The sequence below is a fragment of the Lemur catta genome, chromosome 5 (assembly GCF_020740605.2).
Source record: "Lemur catta isolate mLemCat1 chromosome 5, mLemCat1.pri, whole genome shotgun sequence".
In the NCBI taxonomy this organism is placed as follows: Eukaryota; Metazoa; Chordata; class Mammalia; order Primates; family Lemuridae; genus Lemur; species Lemur catta.
In genome coordinates, this window is record NC_059132.1 from 7029400 (window position 1) to 7044809 (window position 15410).

The 15410-nt window shown below is 39.3% G+C and overlaps 2 protein-coding genes across 2 annotated transcripts; both read left to right on the plus strand.

Moving 5' to 3' along the window:
• The first annotated feature begins 963 nt into the window (after window positions 1-963).
• Window positions 964-3354, plus strand: LOC123637878 (protocadherin beta-3-like). Its single transcript, XM_045551019.1, is given in 1 exon segment — window positions 964-3354. A coding segment is annotated over 1 exon segment (2391 nt).
• A 6047-nt stretch (window positions 3355-9401) lies between these two features.
• PCDHB4 (protocadherin beta 4) lies at window positions 9402-13189 on the plus strand. The gene has a single exon (XM_045551020.1). It carries the CDS (start codon window positions 9583-9585, stop codon window positions 11968-11970), a length of 2388 nt encoding a protein of 795 aa, XP_045406976.1. The 5' UTR covers window positions 9402-9582; the 3' UTR covers window positions 11971-13189.
• Window positions 13190-15410: the final 2221 nt, after the last annotated feature.

Genomic DNA, 15410 nt, shown 5'->3' on the forward strand with positions numbered 1-15410 from the left:
GGATACTTTTAGGGCACTCAGTATGTTTCCTATAGAGCCTTTTCACACTGTTTGAACATGTGTTTAAAGACTGTTCACCTCATTAGGTGGAAAACAGTATAAGATATATAGACATTGTCTTGTTACCACTGTATGCCTAACTTCTACAAACTCAATAATTGTGGAAATAAGTTAATACGAATAAAACAAATAATTGTAAACTTACTGTGAAATAATAAGAAGAAATGTACTCTAAAGTGTTCCTTGAGTGTGAAAATATGGAAGAAATTAGGCATTTGTAGCTCTCCGGATCTACTCTCTGATATGAGCCATTTTTTTTTTATCACCTTGCACGAGATTGTCTTTTCATAGTATTTTTCTGGCTATAAATGCAACTCACGTACATTTTAAAAAATTTAGAAAATGAAGAAAAACACAAATAGAACAGTAAAGCATGTTATCATTTAGAGCAAAATCCTTTAAAATTTGTGTGTAATAATTATAGAAGGGGAGGAGTAGCCTAGTATGTGTACATTTCCCCCAAATCATGTAAATGAGGACTCTACCAGGAACAATCACTTCTTTTAGATAAAAGCGAGTTTCATTTCCCTGGGTTGCATTTATTTAACTCATATGACAGGAGAAACTCCTTCAGTAGCATCAACTGGGTTTAATAAGGGGAATAAGCAATAAAACAAAAAACAAAAATAAAAACACACCTTCTCGAAGATTTTGAAACTGTGAGTGAACGCATGGTGGCGCTATTGACTAAGAAGGCGAATTAAACCACAGGCGTGCGTACTCCGTGGCGCACGGATCCATTGTGGTAAACCAGGGGTTGGGAGCTCCGGCAGCTTTTTAAGCAAGCAAATCTGAGCCTCTGGGAAGGATTGTTCGCTAGGCCTTCTACAAAAGTTGTGTTTCCCAGCACTGTCTGAGGTTCGACTGGGCGACATTCCCTGAAAGAACACGGCAGAAAGTGCAATGGAAGCCGGAGGGGACCGCTTTCTCAGACAAAGGCAAGTCCTGCTTCTCTTTATTTTTCTGGGTAGGTCTCTGGCTGTGTCCGAATCGAGACGCTATTCTGTGGCTGAGGAAAAAGAGAGGGGCTTTTTAATTGCCAACCTGGCAAAGGACCTGGGGCTGAGGGTAGAGGAACTGGCCTCGAGGGGGACCCAAGTTGTGTCCAAAGGAAACAAACAGCATTTTCAGCTCAATCATCAGACAGGTGATTTGCTCCTGAATGAGAAATTGGACCGCGAGGAGCTATGCGGCCCCACAGAACCATGTATACTGCATTTTCAGATATTACTGCAAAACCCTTTGCAGTTTGTTACAAAAGAGTTGCAGATCATAGATGTAAATGACCATTCTCCAGTATTCTTTGAAAATGAAATGCAGCTGAAAATCCTAGAAAGCACTCCTCCAGGAACAGTAATTCCTTTGGGAAATGCTGAGGACTTGGATGTGGGAAGAAACAGTCTCCAGAACTACACTATTGCTCCTAATTCCCATTTCCACGTACTCACACGCAGTCGTAGGGACTGAAAGAAGTACCCAGAACTAGTGCTGGACAAAGCGCTGGATCGAGAGGAGCAGCCGGAGCTCAGCTTAACACTCGTGGCGCTGGATGGCGGCTCTCCACCACGGTCCGCGACAGTCCAGATCCACATCCTGGTCTTAGATATAAACGACAACGCCCCAGAATTTGCACAGTCGCTCTACGAGGTTCAAATTCTAGAGAACAGCCCACTTAACTCTGTCATTGTCACTGTCTCAGCTTCTGATTTAGATACAGGAAATTTTGGGACAATATCATATGCATTTTTTCATGCTTCTGAAGAAATTCGCAAAACTTTTCAACTAAATCCAATTACTGGAGATATACAACTAGTCAAATATTTGAATTTTGAAGCGATTAGTACCTACGAAGTCGACATAGAGGCCAAGGATGGTGGAGGCCTTTCGGGAAAATCTACAGTCCTAGTTCAGGTGGCTGATGTAAACGACAACCCACCAGAACTGAGTTTGTCATCAGTTAACAGCCCTATACCCGAGAACTCAGAAGAGACTGTAGTGGCTGTTTTCAGTGTTTCGGACCTAGACTCTGGAGACAATGGAAGAGTGATGTGTTCCATCGAGAACAATCTTCCTTTCCTCCTGAAACCATCTGTAGAGAATTTTTACACCCTGGTGTCAGAAGGAGCGCTGGACAGAGAAAGTCAAGCCGAGTATAACATCACCATCACCGTCACAGACTTGAGGACACCGAGGCTGAAGACAGAGCACAGCATGACCATACTGGTCTCTGACGTCAATGACAACGCCCCTGCCTTCACTCAAACCTCTTACACACTGTTCGTGCGCGAGAACAACAGCCCCGCCCTGCACATAGGCAGCATCAGCGCCACAGACAGAGACTCAGGCACCAACGCCCAGGTCACCTACTCACTGCTGCCGCCCCAGGACCCGCACCTGCCCCTCGCCTCCCTGGTCTCCATCAACGCGGACAACGGGCACCTGTTCGCCCTCAGGTCGCTGGACTACGAGGCCCTGCAGGCGTTTGAGTTCCGCGTGGGCGCCACAGACCGAGGCTCCCCTGCGCTGAGCAGCGAGGCGCTGGTGCGCGTGGTGGTGGTGGACGACAACGACAACTCGCCCTTCGTGCTGTACCCACTGCAGAACGGCTCTGCGCCCTGCACCGAGCTGGTGCCCAGGGCGGCAGAGGCCGGCTACCTGGTGACCAAGGTGGTGGCGGTGGACGGCGACTCGGGCCAGAACGCCTGGCTGTCGTTCCAGCTGCTCAAGGCCACGGAGCCCGGGCTGTTCAGCGTGTGGGCGCACAATGGCGAGGTGCGCACCGCCAGGCCGCTGAGCGAGCGCGACGCGGCCAAGCACAGGCTGGTGGTGCTGGTGAAGGACAATGGCGAGCCTCCGCTGTCTGCCACCGTCACGCTGCACGTGCTCCTGGTGGATGGCTTCTCCCAGCCCTACCTGCCGCTCCCAGAAGCGGCCCCGGACCAGGCCCAGGCCGACTCGCTCACCGTCTACTTGGTCATCGCCTTGGCCTCTGTGTCCTCGCTCTTCCTCTTCTCGGTGCTGCTGTTCGTGGCGGTGCGGCTGTGCAGGAGGGACAGGGCGGCCTCGGGGGGTCGCCGCTCGGTGCCTGAGGGCCACTTTCCTGGCCATCTGGTGGACGTCAGCGGCACGGGGACCCTGTCCCAGAGCTACCAGTATGAGGTGTGTCTAACTGGAGGCTCAGGGACCAGGGAGTTTAAGTTCCTGAGGCCAATTATCCCCAATTTCCTTGCTCAGGGTGCGGAGAGGGTTAATGAGGCAAACTCTAGTGTCAGGAGTAGCTTTTAATTCAGTTAAGTGTTAATAAGGGCCTACTGAGTCTAGCTCAGTTAATTTGTGGAAAGTCCTTTTTTACTGCTTTGTCTGGAGGTGTCTCTTTTGGTCTAGTTCAAGGCATGTAGCAGTACTGGAGCTAAATTCCAATTCCCGGAATAGCTTAGGTTTCATTAACAGAAGAATCAAAAAGTAGTTTTTTGGCCATGAATGTTTTCTTCTTTAATCAAGAAACTTTAGTTGATAGAACATTTTGTTTATATATTGATTCTCCTTTCTATGTAGTTAGTTTGCTAATTCATGCATATTTTTCTTTTTTCTTCTGCTTCCTGGTTTACCAACTCAGTCTTAATGGCTCATTTTCTTTTTCTAATAAGGAAGCAAAAATAAATTCATTACCTTTTAATGGTGGTTTCAAATAGTTTTTATTTTAAGTAACTCATTTCAAATTCTATATTTTGCAGCAATGTAGAGTTCCAAACCACCAATTTTATAATTTACCTTGTTGAATATATTCATATAATGTGCTTTACAATATTCCTAAAGCAGTTTTTTCTATAACTAATGAAGTTTGAGGATAGATAAGAAAGTATTTTCTTTAAGATATAGTAATGTACCATCTTTTTAGGAGTATAGTACTCAAATGAAAGTAATACATTTAGTTCAGTTTCTATGTTGACACTTGCAATTAATGTTTCAATATTGTATATGCTTGTATTGGCCAAAAATAGACAAAAAATATAGAGTAATACTGCAAAATACTCTTAGGTTTGCCTAAAGTGCTTTCTTGATGACTGAGGGAAAAAATTTAACCTACACCATCTTAAACAACTGATTATTCATTTCAGCTTGACACAAAAACTTTGTTTAGTAAGGCATCTGACGGGATGAAAATTTGTTTTGTACATTCTGAGATTTAAATGTTGTAAACTGGAGGACCATTTCTTTTTAATTTCAAGAAAGCACATGGAAATATGTCCTCTAAATGCTGTATGATAAAAGTAGTGTCCCACCCAGTCCCACTTTATTATTAATACCTACTTGCCTTTTGTATGGTGATACAGGAGGGAAGTATATATTTTTTTCCTGTTCACTCCTTCAGATTTCAACCTGACATGATTTAGGATTATATATGGTCTTATTGGGATAAAAATTGTCCATCCATATCAGCATTACACCTCCTATAATGTAATTAAAAGAAAATGTACAAGAATGAAACGGTCTAAAAGGAAAGAGCAATATCATTGTGAAAATCTAAATTAACTACAACTAAGAACAAAATCTGGAAGCAACAAAAACGTCAAATTTTATGACCATTATGAGTGAATAGAAAAACTTATTTTAAGTAACAAAATATTTAGTTCCTAATTAGAGAAATTTATTAGAAAAAAATTAATTTTCTTCTCACAGGTATTTTCTCATCCAGAGAGATAGAACTTTCCAGGAATTGTATATTAATAACTAGGAAAAAAGAGAACTGAAGTTCTCAAAGATTTTGAAAATTCCCAAAAGAGAAAGCGAATTTAAGATCAATATGCCTTTAGTCATATCTTAAAGTATAATTATTATATAACCACATTAAAATGGCATCATTTTATGTAACCAAACATCAAATGCGTGAATCATTAATAATCAGAGGAAAATATTATTATCTTTCACTTTAAGTACCTTATAGAGATGTTTGAATCTGGCTCTTTTAGTCAGATTTTTTTCTTCTTTTCATACTTAGCTGAGTTTCCATGAAGATCAGGCAAAAGGCAAAGAATTCTGATGAAGACCTGTCTTTATTTGGCTGCCTTAGTTCCAGGTAGTGTCAGAGCCAGGGAAGTGTTCCAGTGTGGAATGTATAGAGAGCAGTTTTCAGGCCTAGGAGGACATTCAAACTTGTCTTACCAAAAAATACTAACATAGTCATTTTGACTGAATAAAAAAGACACCAGAGAGTTAATCTACATGAAAAAATGAAAGCATCATAAAGGTAACTACATAGACAGATATACAAAAAGACAGTATAAATGTATTTTTGTTTATAACTTTTTGATTTAAAAGATGACTGCATAAAACAATAATTATAAATATATGTACATAGGCATATAATTTGTAATGATGTAATTTGCATGACAATACAGTTCAAAGGAGGGAGGAAGGAACAAAGCTATATAGTTTCAAATTAAGTTGATATTAATCTTAACTAGACTGTTAAATTTAAGATATTAATTTTAATAACCAGGGAAACCATCAAGAAAATAACTAAGTTGGGCATAGTGGCTCATGCTCGTAATCCCAGCACTTTGAGAGGCCAAGCTGGGAGTATTGCTTGAGCCTAGGTGTTCAAGACCAGCCTGAGAAACATAGTGAGACTCTGTCTCTACAAAACAAATTTTAAAACTTAGCCAGGCATAGTGGTGCATGCCTGTAGTCCCAGCTACTCAGGAGGCTGAGGTGGGAGGATTGCTTGAGCCCAGGAGTTTGAGGTTGCAGTGAGCTATGATTGTGCCACTGCAATCCAGCCTGGGCAAAACAGCAAGACCATGTCAAAAAACCAAAAAGACAGAAAGAAAGAATGAACTAAAAAAGTTAAAAGAAATAGTAAGGCAATTAAAATGGTACCCAAGAAAATATTTCTTTAACATGAAAGAAGACAATAGTGGAGGAATAAAATAAAAAGACATAAAACATGTGGAAAACAAAGCAAAAATGGCAGATATAAATCTACCTTATCAGTAATTATATTAGATGTGAATACCACTCCAATTAAAAAATAGAAATTGACAGAATGGATTTTTACAAATGATCCAACTACAAGAGACACCTTTTAGATTCAAAGATGCAAAGAAGTTGAAACTAAAAGGATGGAAAAAAGTGTACCATGTAGACAGTAACCAAAAGAGAGCTGAAATGACTACATTAATATCAGGCAAAATACACAATAAAACAAACAAAAAGTTACTAAAAATAAAAAGTGAAGGAGAGGAATTTTACAATGATAAAAGGGCCAATCCATTTGGAAGATAGAACAATTTTAAACATACAATGCACCTAACAATACAGCCTCAAAAATAAATGAAATAAAAACTTACAAAAATGAAAAAATAAATTCAACAATAATAACTGAAGACTTTAATGTCAGTACTTTCAGTAATAGAACAACAAAATAGAATATCAACAAGAAAAAGGAAGACTTGAATAACATCATAAACTAACTGTACCTAAGAGAGAGCATTCCACTCAACAACAGCAGGATACACATTCTTCTCAAGTCCATATGGATCATTCTCCAGGCAAGACTATATGTTTGGCCATAAAGCAAGTCTCAATAAATTTAAAAGGGTTAAAATCATGCAAAGTATATTTTCCAACTAAAATGGAATGAAATTAGAAAGCAGTAGCAGGAGAACTCATCTATTAATTTTAGTAGTTTTTTGTGGATTCCTCAGTATTTTCTATATGCAAAATGATGTCACCTGCAAATATAGTTTGTTTCTTCATATTCCAATCTCTTAATTTTTTCACCTGATTAATGATCAAACATTGGGTATTAGTTTTCTTTCCAGTTTCTCAGTTGTATAAGCGTCTCTCTCTGCTAGTAACCATCTGTAAAGGGAGAGCATTTTAAAGGTTCTAATAAAAACTAAAAAGTTGGGCTGGGTGTGGTGGCGCTTGCCTGTAGTCTCAGTTACTTGGCAGGCAGAGGCAGGAAGATTGCTTGAGGAGTATGAGGTTGCAGAGGTGTCATCATAGCTCATTGAACCCTGGCCTGGGCAAAAGAGTGAGACCCTGCCTCAAACAAACAAATAAATAAATGAGCAAACGGATGAACAAAAACTTGAATACAAATATATTTAATCTATTATATCGATGTACCCAAGGCAAGGCTAAAGCTTGGCTCCAAATTATGTAAATAATTGTTCAGCTCTCCAGTTCTAAACAGGCATATAAGAGAATGGCTTCTGGGGTCACACTGTAAATAGTTCAAATTCTGGCTCTGCCTTTCACATGGTGTGGGACTTTGGACAGATTATTTAAACTCTCGATGTCTCAATTTCTTCATCCATAAAATGCAGCTAATAAGAGTGTCCACTGCATAGAGTTGTTTGGGGGATGAAATGAGTTAATATATGTAAAATTCTTAGAATAATATCTGGCATATATTGTCATATATATGTTAATATTATTTAGATTGCATTTGCTTTTGAACTGCAAAAGGAACTCAAAAGAGCTGATTCTCAATACTTTTTCTATTTCAACATGTAAGAATAAGTTAAAAAGTATAGTCTGAATTTTGTCCTGAACTCTTTAACTTGAATCTAACTAGAACATGGTTACTATATTACAAACAATTTTCTCTTTGTCTTGCCCAGATTTGTTTTCCATTTTTGTCTAAAATAATATTCATTCTTTTTATTCTTTTCAGTATACATTTTTTATTATTTTTCCAATTCGTTCAATGTTGATGCATATTGTACCTCCTCTGATTTACTTTAAATGTGAAAGAAAATTCTAAGATATTAATATTATTGTTACTGCCATTGATATAGCTCTTACAGGAATTAATGGAAATAGAATCAAAGTAAATTTAATTAAATAGTGCTTACCATATATTATATTCTCATTTCTCAGAATTCTGAATTCAGTTTTAGACATGTTCATGACTGAATGTGTGATCTGACAATAATCTGCCTACATAGATAAAAACATCATTTGAGTGAATTAATTTATTGATTCAACTGGTATTTATGGAATGACTGCTATAATCCATTCTTCTTTCAAAAATAAATTTTATTAATACTTTCTATCACTATCAGAATCTTATTGTCATCCTTTTAAAATAATTCATTAAACATGAATTGTAAATTATAAATAATTAAATGAATTAGATAATTAAGTGAAATAACAAGATATTTAAGGGAAGGAAATCTTATGTGTGGCAAGATAAGTGGTACTCCATTCAATATATTAATTGTAACCAGTAAACTGGTTAACTCTGTCCCAGTGATGCCAGTCCTTTCTTACTGTGTCATCCTGATACAGTACACTACACACTGTGCTACACAACTACACACTGTGCTGGAAACCATTTTATACAAGTCTCTCCCTTTCACTATATACAAGCAGACACGGCCTAAGGAACCCTTTGCTGATAGATTAAAATGTTTTAAATCAGTGATTCTTGTGTTCTCCAAAATCAGCTGGTCAAATAATATGATACCTGAGATACAAAGGGTGAGTGTGATAACAGGCAAACTCATTATAAAATACACATTACATCTATCTATTAAATAAATACAGTTTAAAGCCTTTATCTTGACAAAATTCTAAGATTTTTACTCACTTGATTTTGTCTTGACATTATCCTGATAGTAGCCAAGTAGAACAATCAAGTCCTATCATCCTCTGAGCTTCAGTTTCGTTATCTGTAAAAACCCCCTTTCACTTGATCTTTAGTTCTGCAAATCTCTGATTCCGATACTATTTGTCTTATTTCTAGATTTAGTGTGAGTTCACACTGTAAATGACTTAGTACAAAGCAAGGCACCTTTTTATTTAACTATATTACTATTTGCACACCAGTGTAGGAAAATAGAACCAACTTATCATTTGAAAAATAGTCCCCCTTTAAACCATGTGGTACAGAACGTCTTAAACTTTTGCATCATCATAAAGTTCTCACATTGTAGGAAATAAACAGATATGACTATTACGAATTGAATTGAAATTTTATAAGAACTGATCTGCCCTGGTTAGATTATGCAAAGGGGAAAAGGAGTTCTCCCTACGGATGAGAGTGTGGGGAGACAGAGATACCTTCTTGCTTTGTGCTCAGGATTATCCTGGTTTATGCACTGTAGTGGAATAACCTTGTAAATTATACAATCTAATATAATAACACAATTTGTAAAAATTCTATACACCTAAAAATGGCTTTCATTTGGAAATTTACAAAATGCGCTTTGACTAGAAAACATTAATTTCTCAATCTAGACACAGGGTGGCGCTGCAAGCTAAGATTGTGAATAAAGAACCCTATTAAGCTCGCGTATTCTTTTGTGTTGCGAGACGCAATCAAAAACACACGAAAGAAGATTTGCAAGCAGTACAGGGTTACCAAGGGGTTTGGGCAGCGATGTGCTAACCGAATTTAAGGTTAAAAGCAACTTTGTGCCGATTCTTCCAAGCAAGAAATTGGAATTGAATGTCTCAAGTCTTTCTGTGATCACTGAAGGGATTGGATGTAAAAACCCAGATTCCAACATGGAGAAGCTAGAGAGAATTCATCCAAACAGGCAAGTGTTGGCGTTTATTTTGATAGTGTTCTTTTCTCAAGTTCGCTCCGAGCCTATTCGTTATTCTGTGCCTGAGGAAACCGAGAGTGGCTCCTTTGTAGCCCACCTAACCAAGGATCTGGGCCTGCAAACTGGGGAACTGGCCGCCCGGTCGGCCCGGGTGGTGTCTGACGATGACAAGCAGCCTTTGCAGCTGGATCGTCAGACAGGAGATTTGCTTCTGAAGGAGAAACTAGACCGGGAGGAGCTATGTGGCCCTACAGAGCCGTGTGTACTGCATTTCCAAGTGCTCCTGGAAATGCCAGTGCAGTTTTTTCAAGGAGAATTATCAATCCAGGACATAAATGACCACTCTCCAGTATTCCCTGATGAGGAAGTGCTCTTGAAAATACCAGAAAACAGCCAGCCAGGGACTCTGTTTCCATTGGTATTAGCTCAGGATTTGGATGTGGGTAGCAATGGTCTTCAAAAATACACAATCAGCCCCAATTCTCATTTTCACATCCTCACTCGAAATCATAGTGAGGGCAAGAAATACCCAGATTTGGTGCAGGACAAAGCTCTGGACCGAGAGGAGCAGCCTGAGTTCAGCTTAACCCTCATGGCGCTGGATGGCGGGTCACCACCTAGGTCTGGGACAGTCATGGTTCAAATCTTGATCATGGATGTCAATGACAATGCTCCTGAGTTTGTGCACACCCCATATGAGGTGCAGGTCCTGGAAAACAGCCCCATAGATTCCCCAGTTCTTAGGGTCACAGCTAGGGATGTGGATGCTGGAAACTTCGGGAGTGTTTCCTATGGCTTGTTCCAAGCATCAGATGAAATTAAACAAACTTTCTCAATAAATGCAGTCACAGGAGAAATCCGACTAAAAAAGAAATTGGATTTCGAAAAAATTAAATCTTACCATGTGGAAATTGAGGCCACAGATGGAGGAGGCCTATCTGGGAAAGGCACAGTAGTCATAGAGGTGGTGGATGTGAATGATAATGCCCCTGAACTTAGCATATCTTCCCTCACCAGCTCCATCCCAGAAAATGCTCCTGAGACTGTAGTCTCTATCTTCCGAATTCGAGATAAAGATTCTGGAGACAACGGAAAGATGATTTGCTCTATTCCAGATAATTTGCCATTCATTCTAAAGCCAATTTTCAAGAATTTTTATACTCTGGTAACAGAGAGACCGTTGGATAGAGAGAGCCGAGCTGAGTACAACATCACCATCACCGTCACTGACTTGGGGTCACCCAGGCTGAAAACAGAGCACAGCATAACCGTGCTGGTCTCCGACGTCAATGACAACGCCCCGGCCTTCACTCAAACCTCTTACACACTACTTGTCCCTGAGAACAGCAGCCCCGCCCTGCACATAGGCAGCGTCAGCGCCACAGACAGAGACTCAGGCACCAACGCCCAGGTCACCTACTCACTGCTGCCACACCAGGACCCACACCTGCCCCTCGCCTCCCTGGTCTCCATCAACACAGACAACGGGCACCTGTTCGCCCTCAGGTCGCTGGACTACGAGGCCCTGCAGGCGTTCGAGTTCCGCGTGGGCGCCACAGACCGAGGCTCCCCTGCGCTGAGCAGCGAGGCGCTGGTGCGCGTGGTGGTGGTGGACGACAACGACAACTCGCCCTTCGTGCTGTACCCGCTGCAGAACGGCTCTGGGCCCTGCACCGAGCTGGTGCCCAGGGCGGCAGAGGCCGGCTACCTGGTGACCAAGGTGGTGGCGGTGGACGGCGACTCGGGCCAGAACGCCTGGCTGTCGTTCCAGCTGCTCAAGGCCACGGAGCCCGGGCTGTTCAGCGTGTGGGCGCACAATGGCGAGGTGCGCACCGCCAGGCCGCTGAGCGAGCGCGACGCGGCCAAGCACAGGCTGGTGGTGCTGGTGAAGGACAATGGCGAGCCTCCGCTGTCTGCCACCGTCACGCTGCACGTGCTCCTGGTGGATGGCTTCTCCCAGCCCTACCTGCCGCTCCCGGAAGCGGCCCCGGACCAGGCCCAGGCCGACTCGCTCACCGTCTACTTGGTCATCGCCTTGGCCTCTGTGTCCTCGCTCTTCCTCTTCTCGGTGCTGCTGTTCGTGGCGGTGCGGCTGTGCAGGAGAGACAGGGCGGCCTCGGGGGGTCGCTGCTCAGTGCCTGAGGGCCACTTTCCTGGCCATCTGGTGGATGTCAGCGGCACGGGGACCCTATCCCAGAGCTACCAGTATGAGGTGTGTCTGACGGGAGACTCTGGGACTGGTGAGTTTAAATTCCTGAAGCCAATATTCCCTAACCTCTTGGTTCAGGACACTGGGGAAGATGTTAAGGAAAACTCCAAGCACAGGAATAGTTTTGTATTCAGTTAAGTGTTGTATGTAGTCCAGTGAACCTCTCATTAATTTTGTGAAACTTCCCATTGCAATGCCTTACTTTTAAGAACTTGTATTGTTATCTAAATATTCATACAACTATTCCAAACTTAGTCATGTCCCCAATAGCACTGAATTTGTTCTCTTTTATTGGTATTAATTGCACTTAGCATTTTAAATCATACTAGATGTTGAATGCTATTTTTCTATTTGATCTTCTCTTGGTGATTAATGTTTCCATATCTATAAATTACTCAATTAGTATAAAGAAGAAATTTTATTTTAGTGAATTTCTTAAGTTACGTCTTCTTAATGAAATGCTTTAAAGCATTTATGAAAGCTTGAATCCCTATGTATTTGTGGTGCCTGTCTTTATCACATAATTTAATCTTCACAAGGCCAAACTGTCTGAAATTCCTTACAGTTACTTTGGCCTTTCTGGTTGACTATAACCAGGTTAAGCTCCTTTAATAGCCATGAGCATAAAACTTAGCATGCTTGTTTTTCCCAAATTATATATAAACATACACTTCATTAAAATACTAATACACTAAAATTCCAACCCTTTTCCTGTTGTGAGAACCATATATGCTAGAGATTATTTTATTTGCTTGCTATTTACCTAGTACATCGTGTTTCATAAATACTGATATTTAAAAATTTTTAAACATTCTCATTTATAAATAATAATTAAAGAGAAAAATCTCATATAACTTGCCATACCTTTTGCTAAACTGTTAGATCACTGCTTGATATTATCATTTTAAAAAACTTAGAACTGGAATAAGCCTCTGAAAAATTCAGGACGCTCAAGAGCATCATAGGTCTTCTTGTCCTTTCTTTTGCTTTACTAATAGAAATCCAAGTGTGGTTTAATATGTGTATTTCCTTTGGTTTTCCTGCAGCTTCTCCTCATCTTTCCAAAGAGTCAGGAAATTTCTTCTGAATCTTGGCTATTCTGTTTAAGTCCGATTATCAGTTGATCTCAATTTTTTTTTTTACCTTACATTACTTTGCAGATGTGGACAGTCTATACAAAAAGAAATAATGATTTCTTTTTGATGTTTAATTATCTTCTGTTTTGTTCTTTAATGTAACCTTCAGTTATTTTAAGTTAATTTAATTTTTAAATTATGCCAAAGTTGGATTTGTATAAAATGAGTATTATTTTGTCCCTGAATAGACTGGAACAGTAATGAATTTATCTCAATTATAATTGTTTTATGATGTGTTCAATAAGCCAAGTAAACTAGACAAAGTTATATGGATGTAACTATAAGACAATTCAATTTACCTTTTAGCAGAATTTGAGCAATTGAAGAGCTTGTTTTATAATCTAACATGAACTTTTAAATTTCAACTTTCATTTTACTGGAGTTTAAGTACTTTCACTTTTCCCTGAATTACTCTTTTTTTCTAAGGATATAATGAAATAAAAAAAAGAAAATTACTGACTGTTTAAGTTACTCTTGACACTTAGTTTTTAGCCTTCATTCAATATAAAAATTGAAGTGAGGAAGAGATAAAAGTAAGAACAGAATTAAACACAAATATATAAGACATAAATATGGTACTCAACTTTCATGATTTCTCTATTTATTATTAGCTATTTAAATGAAATAGCTTTTATGTATGATGACAAGTAAAAAAATCTTATTAAAGTTTTTGGCTATATATTTCAATATCATAAAAATCCAAATTTTCTTTTATTGTTTATGCAAGGAAAGTCTAATTTGTATAATTACCCAAATGAGACTGGCCAAATAAATACCCAGACTCCACATCATCCTTGTATGTATTCATAAAGCATGGGTCATTCCTTACCAGCTTGGGCTACCATCAGACTCGTGTAGAATAGATCAACATTTTAAAATTCAATTATTGGAATTTAGTAGTAAACATGATCTAAATAACTTTCACAGCATCCATACCTTGTGAAAATAGGCCAGTGCTGCTGTTATAGAACAAAAATAGAGGCCAAATATCTTGGTAATAACACCCATTTCAACAGGTATTTTCTCAAATTCATCTGTTGTATGTGCATCTTTTACAATTCCTTTGCTATTGTTTTTAGGCACAGCATATAGTGAGTTTTAATACATGCTGTTTTGGGTGAAGAAATTCTACTGAAGACAATGTAGCCCATATTATTTTAAAACCCCTCTTCCTTTACTATCAAAAGCTGCAAAATATATTTTCAATAGTGTTAGTTTAAAAGTTATGCTTATATTTGGAGGTATTATGCTCCCAGGTTAGACGGATTACCTAGCAGCTGAAAACAACCATAAAAATGGATTAAAATTTAAAAACTATCTGCTTGAAGTAATGAAAAGCAGATGATATGATAATAACTGAATAGGTTAAGATTCCTGAGAAGGCATATTCCTGAGAGGAAAATTCTGAGGAGGATGAGAACTGACTCCTATAGTCAGTTTTACCCAAAGAAAATTTGCTAAGTCTGAGAACAAACAAGGGGCTGTGGAGAATATATCAAAGTTCTCAACTGAAGTTCTGAAGGGCCAGTGCTTATTAGGACTGCAAAGAGCCTTGACTAGGCACAGTGCCTGTTTGGATTAAGGTGATTTGATTAGGCAGGACTCTATCAAGCTAACAGAGGAAAAGGTGAACACTTTCAGGAGGAAGATAATATCTTGATTCTGGACAGCTTTTTGCATATTCAGCATTCAATAAAATTCAGTAAAAAACCAAAATCAGTAGCCACATACACACACCAAAAACTGGATGACATGAAGAAAGCCAAGAGAAAAAACAGACAACATAGATGACCCACAGATGATCCAGATATTAGAATTAACTGACAATGATGTTAAAATAAGTATGACTAATACGTAAAAATAAAGAACAATGGAGAAAATAGAAAAAGATCATTTCACTAGAGAATTGAAATTTAAAAGTGGAAATTAATTCTGGAACTAAAAAGGTATAATATCTAAAATTAAAACCATTTTAATGGTTTAATGTCATAGACATAAAGGAATACAAGATTAGTGGATCCAAGACAGGGCAATATAAATATCCAAATAGAAGCACAGAGTAAAAAATGATGGAAAATACAGAAAATAACATTAATGACATGTGGGACATTAAAAAGCCCTCTAACATACATATTATTGTAATCCTAGAAGGAAAAGAGAGAATAAGAATGAGGAATAAACAATAATTGAAGAGATAATGACCACAAATATTCCAAAACTCGTGAAAATCCTTAACCTTTCAAGATACTCAGTGAAACCCAATCTGGATAAATAAAAAAACAAAGAACACCTAGGCATATCATAGGAAAGTTGCTCAAGACCAAAGTCAAAGAGAAAACCTTAAAAGCAACCACATTAAAAAAATGCGGCCGGGCGCGGTGGCTCACACCTGTAATCCTAGCACTCTGGGAGGCCGAGGCGGGTGGATCGCTCGAGGTCAGG